Below are 9,203 nucleotides of genomic sequence, written 5' to 3' on the forward strand. Positions count from 1 at the left end.
CTACTGTTGTGAAACGTCCAGACGATAATGATGATGCAAAGTCAATCCGTCAAGTGCAAGCTCTGCGAAGAACTTCATTGGCCAAACAACAGAGTGTGAGGGAAAGATCAAGAATAATGAGTAGTAAGATGAAACGCAGGTACAATGAGAACAAAAATTCGGAAGGTTTCTTGGAAGGAGATTTGGTACTGTTATACAATCCTCACCGGCGGAAAGGTGTTCCATCCAAGATTCGGTGCAGTTGGGAAGGTCCGTACAAAGTTGTGAAGAAGATCAGTGATACCATCTACCGCATACAAACCACTGGGAAACCACGGAGTAGAAAAGTGGTACTGGAGATGCTAGCGGCGTTTTCATCGGGAGATTTGTCTGATCGGGACGATCAGACTTAGGTGGAGGGCAGTGTTACGAATATTAGCAAAACTAAATGGTGCTGCTATCTCTAGGCCGATGCTAAGCAGTGACGTGAATTCACATCAATAATTCAATCACTATTATCTACATAAACGAAACAATAATTGCGTCTACACATATGTACCATGTACGTATACGAGCAGCGGAGAGTCAATGCACAAACACATGCATATATCTGAGATACTCCTGAAAGTATGCAATGAGAGAAGCTATAAATCGTGCAATTGTAGTTACAGCAAAGAAGTTTGAGAGCTGATGGACTAGTAGATTCTGGAAGCGCCTAGAAGATGCGAACGTTGAAATCAGAGAGTATAAAAGGCAACAAATGTAGAGGCGCTGGAATTCAGTTTGGTTTGAGCTATCAAGCAGTTTCGATTAAGACGCTATCTAGCGAGCAAGAGCAGTATTATTTTCAAAGTCAGTTTGATTTAAGCTCTCAGTTTGGTTATTAAGCCAGCTAGTTGCAAAGTATAAGTGTTATTGTGAAGTACTTTAATAAAGGCCATTTTTCCATTATTCAATATTGGAGTTATTTATTCAACAGTTTAGTGATACGAACTTAGAAAAAGGGCAAATAAGAGGATTTGCAGCAAATTCGTTACAGTATGTTGCGCACTTCATAATACCTGTATTTTTTTTTTAAGCATCAGTTACCTTTTCCACCGTTAATTGAGGATGATAACAGCAACAATTTGCAATAACTAAAGTTTTATATATTCATATATTATTTGCGGTTTTTTTTTTATAAGTAAACAGGTTTGAAGACTGGTTTGTATATACTTGAAAAAATATCGTTCCTTCGCTCCGAGTGTATTTCTGCCATGAAAAGCTCTCAGTGAAAACTCATCTGCCTTACAGATGCCGTTCGGAGTCGGCATAAAACGTGTAGGTCCCGTCCGGCCAATTTGTAGGGAAAATCAAGAAGAGCACGACGCAAATTGGAAGAGAAGCGTGGCCTTAGATCTCTTCGGAGGTTATCGCGCCTTACATTTATTTTTATTTATTCTTTCCCTCCATTCCCTTCCGCGTCATCTTTCCCCACATTCTACTCCTCTTCCTACTCCTGCTCTTCATCTTCCTACTTTCTTCCTCTTACTCTTCCCACCCTTTCTCCTCCTTATTTCATTATCATCTTCCATTTGTCTATTAAAATTTTTTAGATATGGGCCATAATCCTGCTAATTCCTATTTTGAGAGAAAGGAAAGGTTATTATTGTTGTAGGTGGTATACATACTGAGCAAACCCTAAAAGTAATAAAGATGGGTGTTATTTGTAAGCTTTATTTATTTTGCAATATTTTAACTAAGCTTTCCAAACTTGCGGCAATAGACTTCATTGCATCTGCTTGGGTGCTTACAACGTCCGAAAATTTCTTCACCTTCTGAACTTGCGATTTTGCAGCTTCTGCTTGCTCCTTTGCATACTTCGCTATGCTTTCTTCGAACAATCTTTTTGTTCCCCGTGAACGGTGTGTTGATGTTGTTATATTGTTATGGTCTGTGTTATGTGATGATGGTTCTGTACAGAGGGTGATGTCGGATTTGTAGGTGTATCTGAACATGTGATTGTGCAGATGTCCGTTGTTGCTGTGATTGGCGCTGTTGTTGCTGCAATTGTTGCAGTGGCTGGTGCTGTTATTGTTGTTGTTATTATTGAAAGATACTCCAAATACTTGTCCTGCCGGTGCAGCTGCCTTTGATATGGACAAGATCCTGTCAATAGTCTTTTCTGTTTCCGTGAGTGGTGTGCGGCAAAATGGACCAACACCTGTACCATTGAGCGCATTATCAACAAGCTTGCGTTTTGTCCTACTCTTGAGGTGAGCCCAGATCTACAACAAACCCGATTACAGATAAGTTGCTAGTAGTAACAAATACATTTAAATATCACACTTACCTTTTTCCACTCAACCACGGTTCTTATTGGGGGGCCAAGAGCATTAATTTTCTTGGCTACCTCATTCCATTTAAAATCGCATTTCGATTTGTCCCCGAACCTCTTGCCAGGTCCAAATTGGCTTCCAATTCACTTACTAGCACTCCAAACTGCACGCTGCTTGTTTTCTTGTTACTAAAAACAAAAACATGGATTAAAATTTTCTCTAATTAAGTTAGTTATAATAAAATTACCTCTTTTTAGCTGCTATATCTATTTTTAATTCAAGGAACGAATTAATTCTTTATTTTATTGACTTATCGTTATAGAGAATGCTCACTTTTTATGTTTTCGTCACGTAAGAGTCAGTTGTTTTCGTCTTGAACCGTTATCGTTATACAAAATGCAAGGGGGCGAACGATTCGTCTCCGAGGTCCTAAATCTCGAAAGGCAGAAGGTTTATACTTAATCTTCGTTCAATCGTCAAACATTTCTTCCATCATTACAATATTTCAGGTGTGGCAACCTAAAATTCATATGTCATGTAATTTGGTTTATAGGAAAATATTTTAAGGTTGGAGCAGTTTTTAAATTCATGGATTACAGATATTTTTGGAAGATTTTCAAGTTTGGATTTGCCAAGATTTGTAGTACAAGAAAAAAAAAAATTATCAAATTAAAATACTCAAATATTATTTTGCTTTTTGAGAATGCATGGCGCATGGTCATAGTCAAATTATGACAAAAGTCTTCCGCCAAATTTAAAACCTATTTTGTTTCGTCTCGAAAATGTAAATTATTTGTGGCTAAAAACCTTCACAAAAATTGAAACTGTACATGTGGTCCCACATTATACCTTTCTCAATATTAAAAAATTCACTTCAAATAAAACTGTAATGGAGACAGTGCAGGTTAAAATATGACCCTTAATAAATCTTAACAGTTAAAACTCTAGGTGGAGATATGCTATTATTACACTGCACTATGCGCGCCATGCAAAAAATTCCAAATGCGATGCATTTTCATTGCCTTCGGCAAAAAGAAACGCGGCTAGAACACAAATGGTTGAACGACGTATCATTTTCTTATGCCGGGTTTTCAGTACACGTTTAAACTCTATATAAAGTTGATTAGCTTTGCCTCTTTGTTCAATAGCATAGAATTTTGCTGCTCATATCAGCTTAAGCGTTCGATGTGGGAGGGTTAAATTCAGTCAACTTTAACTGGAGTTTGAGCTCGCACTGAAAAACCAGACCTTAATCCTGTTTGTGATTTTTTTTTTTTTTTTGTAATATTGTTTAACCTATTGCGTCAGTGCATTTTCTTGCTATGGATTGGTGTCCTCGCAGACGAGTCTGTTTTTATTTCAAGGTGGAGTCTTTTGTACTTCAAAAAATATTAACCTCTTCCGACGTGACTTCGAGCAGCTTGCATACATGTTATGCCGCTACAACAACAAAACTGATATATGCAAAGTAAAAATTTAAATAGAAAGAACGGTTCGAAAAAATAATAATGAACGAATCATTCGTACAAAAAACTGGTAATTCGAATAATTAGTAATGAACGAATTTCAAATGACTATCGAATGAATAAAATGAGTGTACTAAATAACTCGATAGTTTTCATTCGATAGTTCCCAACAATGTGCCCAACAATAGTATCAGCCGATGTTCAGTGTCCCGCCATCTCTATTGACAATTGGAATTTTATTACAAAATGTAAACATTGAATCACACGTTTTTTATCTTTCCGTAGATTGCAATTATAGTCAAATATTTGTGAAAATGGTTACACAAGAGCAAATTAAGTCGATTGGCGATGTACTGAACTGTAAGGAGCGTCCACTCAAAGAACGTTTCCGTGCCCTATTCACACTTAAAAACATTGGAGGCGATGAAGCAATTCAGGAAATTAGTCGAGGATTCACAGATGAATCAGCATTGTTAAAACATGAATTAGCATATTGCTTAGGGCAGATGCAAAATAAGAAAGCTATAAATATCTTAACCAAAGTACTTGAAGATACAAAAGAAGAACCAATGGTACGCCATGAAGCGGCTGAAGCACTTGGTGCTATTGGTGCGACAGAAGTTATACCAATATTAGAACACTACAAAGGTGATCCTATAGTAGAAGTTGCGGAAACATGTTTAATCGCATTAGATCGCTTGCATTGGCTGCAAAGTGGGCAAAAAGTTGATGATACAAATCCATATGCATCAGTTGATCCCTCACCACCGGCAGACGGCCATAAAACCATTGCAGAATTAAAAGCAACCTACTTGAATTCAAAGCAAAGTTTATTCGAAAGATATCGTGCTATGTTTAGTCTTCGAAATCTTCGTACGACCGAAAGCATTTTAACCATTGCAGAAGGTTTAAAGGATGCATCAGCCTTATTTCGTCATGAAGTAGCTTTTGTGTTAGGTCAAATACAAGAACCATGCAGTATTCCCTATCTGAAGTACAACTTGGAAAATGCTACCGAAAATGAAATGGTACGTCATGAGTGCGCGGAAGCTTTGGGTGCAATTGCTACGAAAGAGTGTATAGATATACTAAATCGCTATGCAGAGGATAAACAACGTGTTGTAAAGGAGAGTTGTGAAATAGCATTGGATATGTACGAATATGAAAATAGTCCTGAATTTCAATATGCAGATGGTTTGGTGAAAGTAGATAATTGAAGGAAATATATACAACCAACACGATGTTTTGATAAAGAACAAATACTATCATAATTGCGATAGTTAATAATGTGCAGACAAAATTATTCCAATATTTTTCTTTCTAAAACATGTATTTTAATAAATTAATATTATTAATATATTATATTATTTTATATATATAACAAATGCATTTAAGTATGTATGTAGCTAAAATTTATATGCAATGCAAAGCTAATCTACAGTACGTTCTGTTCTGTTTGTTTTGAAGGTAGAGAAGATAATTCAGGCAACAGAAACGGGCAACGAAATACAAACAAACAAAAATCTGAAAATGAGACAACTCATTGAAACCTTGTGGTTTTTTTCTGGAAAAAATGTCACACTCTCGCTACCCTCTTAAAATCTAAATAAAATCAGCTGGTGCTATGGCTATTTTTGTAGATAATGATGAGACCTCTTTTGTTATTCAGTTAAAAAATTTTTGTGAAAGGAACACATTCACTGGAGAGCTGAGAATAACCAACAGGGCGATACTATTATCAGAAAAGAGAACGCCATAATATGAAATTTATATGGTAGATCCCCTACATTTTTTTATACCAACTCTGAAAGGCAGATGAATTTTCACGACAGAAATTTCTTGTTCTAAAGTGCTTTAATGGTGCTTTTTCCGATGCCAAGACTATTGGGACAGCGTTGTTGTAAGAAGGAAGTTCGAAAGTGACCGATATGGTAAAGGAATTTAAACGGCAATTTTTCTTCACAAAGAAGTGATCCTTATTATTTTAGTGATTAGGAGACTCCCTGAAGGTTTTGGGGGTTTTATCGAAGATGAAAACATCACCTTTAAGTTACTAACCCGATCATCACGGTAACGATATGATAAGACTACGTGGACCCTTCGAGGTCATCGATCCCCTTTATTCTCCTGAGGAACTAGGTATCGCCAGAGCTTCGGCCTGAAAAGTTTGCGATACACAGCCACTTAATCGCTTTCATGGGGTTCAATTAGATACTGTGACCGAAGTTATACACTTGGCAGTAACATTCGACACAGATCTTGTGCAATAAGATATATGCGCACTGTTATAGTCAAGCCTATAATAGTACATGGAACAATCGGTTGTCGTCCAGGGCATTTTAATCACCGTGAAAAAATCACGCACTCACCGTTATCTCAAAAAGGAGAGAAGATAACAGATGAGCCCCATCTATCAACTTTCCGGAGACAACATCTTTGAGAAAGTGATTTGAAAAAAAAAACATACTTAGAACTGAATCTGGGGACAGAGGCACTCTAAAAGTCTTGAAAGTTGAAGTTGAGCTGGAATTTTTGAATGCATAGCATTAAATAGCCCCATACAACTGGGACAGTTCCCAGGCGATTTGGCGAAAGTAGCCGCAATAGAATATTTGCAGAAATAAATCTTAATAGGAGTATTAAAAATTGAGTGACAGTCAAGAAAACTCAAGGCTATATCGACATTTGCGGTATGAGATGCTCAAGCCTTTGAGTGCGTGAAAAAACTTAACAGTTTAGCACACCACAATAAAGTTTGGCTGGCCTGCATTTCTTGCCACGCAGGGTTGGACGAAAACTATCAAACAGATTAACTAAAGGACTCCTTCCGAAACCCAATTTTTCACCTCACCTTTAGTCGTTAGAAATGTGAATGTATCATACACTTATTTAGCTCCTGAGGCTCTGGCGACTGCGAGTTATTCATAGATAAAGCGGGTCCGAGATGGTAGGTACCTTAATGGTGCTTGTCACTGGAACGTACCGGATCTATATACAGCAAAGCACCATCAACACCGATGACAATATGCCCAAAACCTTCGGAGTGTTTTAATATTCTGACATTTCTGACTAAGGCCGAATTTTCATAAACGATTTGGCCACTTCAAAGCTGAGAAATCGGAAAGGCGTTTCATTGTAATCTTGCTGTGAAATCAAAGCGACCAAAGCGGTGTTGTTAATAAATTACCAACATATCTCAGCGAAAAGCTTATATATTGTAACGAATTTACTTGCAAATCCTCTTATTTGCAATCCTCTGCTAAGTTCGAATCACTAAATTGTTGAATAAATAACTCCAATATTGAATAATGGAAATATGGCCTTTATCAAAGTACTTCACAATAACACTTATACTTTGCTACTCGCTGGCTTAATAACCAAACTGATTGATAACTCAAATTAAACTCTACTATTGGCCGCCAGATCGCGTGGTTAATCAATAACTGATTGCTCAAATCAAACTGAATTGCAGCGCCAATACATCTGTTGCCTTTTATACCCTTTGGTTTCCTCGGTCGCATTTTTCCAGAATGTACTAGCATTGTCCATGAGCTCTCAAACTTCTCAGCTATAACTAAAATTGCACAATTTTATACATCTTTTAGGCGCTTCCAGAATCTACTAGTCCAGTAGCTCTCAAACTTCTCAGATATATGCATGTGTTTGCGCATTGACTCTCCGCTCCTCGTATTCGTACATGGTACATATGTGTAGACGCAATTGTTTATTCGTTTATGTAGATACATAAAGATTGAATTATTGATGTGAATGTTTGTAGTTTACAGTCTCTCGCGCGCACATAGGCGTATAAGTAAATGCATCTGTGTGTGACATCTCTCTGGGCTGCCTTATATATGTGTATACTTGATTTGATTATTAACGTAAATACTGCTTGGCATGGCCTTAGCATCGCCTTAGTGATGGAATAACTTTGTGATGCTAATATCCGTGACACTGCCCTCCACCTAAGTCTGATCGTCCCGATCAGACAAATCTCCCGATCTAACTGCCGCTAGCATCTCCAAATGTACCACTCTTCTAACCCGTGGTTTCCCAGTGGTTTGTATGCGGTAGATGGTATCACTGATCTTCTTCACAACTTTGTACGGGCCTTCCCAACTGCACCGAAATTTAGCTGGAACACCTTTCCGCCGGTGAGGGCTGTTTAACAGTACCAAATCTCCCGCCAAGAAACCTTCCGAATTAAAGTTCTTGTCATGCCAGTGTTTCATCTTACTACTCATTACCCTGGGCCGTTCCTTCACACTCTGTTGTTTGGTCAATGAACCACTTCGTAGAGCTTGCGCTGGACGAATTTTCTTTGCATAATCGGTATCGTTCCCACATTTTACAACAGTAGTGCGCTCCGGCTTGAAACTACCCTCGCATTCTTTCTCGGAAATTCGTTGCTTCGTTTTCCTGCGTCTTTTAGGTTTTGTCAATGCCAGTGTTTCTCTCGCAGGTACTTTTGATTTTGATTTATTTGGCCCATTCGATCTATCAACATTTACCTTTGAATTTCGTGGCCTTCGTCGAGTATTCTCCACCAGTACCCGATTACTGCTGAGCCCTTTTTCCCAAACTAAAGTTAAGTGGCACATCTTGATTCTTATAACGCATCACCCTTCTCTGCATATCGATATTGATGTCGTGGTCAACCAAGAAATCCACTCCAAATATAACTTCATCAACAATCTCCGCCACAACAAATTTGTGTAGAACCATGACCTTCCCAATCAATACTTCACATATCACTTCTCCCTGAACTTGGTTATACTCGCCAGTGACCGTACGCAACTTTGCTCCAGGTAACGGTTTTACTCTCCTGTTGACCAAGTCAGATCGGATCAAGGAATGAGATGCGCCCTTATCTACAGTCAGTACTCGTTCTTTGCCATCCACATTCCCTCTGACGGTAAGACTGCTTGATTTTCTACCAATTTGCGACACAGATATCACAGGGCATTCAATAGCTGGATCTAGCTCTCTATCTCTTACTCGCTCTTGCTCATCTCCTCCAGCTTTGCGTTTATGGCCACCCACATTGTTGGAACTATTAGGACCAAGATCGCAATGACGTGCAATGTGACCTGGGTTGCCGCACTTGAAACATTTCATAACTCCGGCATTTTTCTGTTGTGATCCCTTCAGGGCTTCCAAAATTGTATCTACCCACTCTGGCCTTTCTACTTCCACACGATGAGCTTTGTATGCTGGTTTACTCAATAATGACGCCGTTTCCTGAGTCAATGCATGGGATACCGTTTCAGAAAATGTTTGCTTTGGGTTCGCGTATGTGGCTCGCTTCGTTTCGACGTCCCGTATGCCATTTATAAAGCTCTGAATCTTCACTCTTTCCGTGTATTCCACGGGTGCATCCGCATTTGCAAGATGAATCAATCTTTCAATGTCCGAAGCAAACTCCTGCAAAGTCTCGTTA

At 38.5% G+C, this 9,203-nt stretch overlaps 1 protein-coding gene and 1 long non-coding RNA gene across 2 annotated transcripts; one reads left to right on the top strand and one right to left on the bottom strand.

Annotated features, from left to right (window-relative positions):
- Positions 1 to 2,110: 2,110 nt before the first annotated feature.
- LOC137236721 (uncharacterized) lies at positions 2,111 to 2,810 on the bottom strand. Its single transcript, XR_010948597.1, has 3 exons — positions 2,545 to 2,810; positions 2,312 to 2,485; positions 2,111 to 2,246 (listed from the first exon to the last, which is right to left on the bottom strand). It is a non-coding gene; the product is annotated as an uncharacterized lncRNA (long non-coding RNA).
- A 1,155-nt stretch (positions 2,811 to 3,965) lies between these two features.
- LOC137236717 (deoxyhypusine hydroxylase-like) lies at positions 3,966 to 5,207 on the top strand. The gene has a single exon (XM_067759676.1). The coding sequence runs from the start codon at positions 4,078 to 4,080 to the stop codon at positions 4,978 to 4,980; it is 903 nt and encodes a 300-aa protein (XP_067615777.1). The 5' UTR covers positions 3,966 to 4,077; the 3' UTR covers positions 4,981 to 5,207.
- The last annotated feature ends 3,996 nt before the right edge of the window (positions 5,208 to 9,203 follow it).

Source organism: Eurosta solidaginis, chromosome 1 (genome assembly GCF_040869045.1).
Source record: "Eurosta solidaginis isolate ZX-2024a chromosome 1, ASM4086904v1, whole genome shotgun sequence".
Classification (NCBI taxonomy): Eukaryota; Metazoa; Arthropoda; class Insecta; order Diptera; family Tephritidae; genus Eurosta; species Eurosta solidaginis.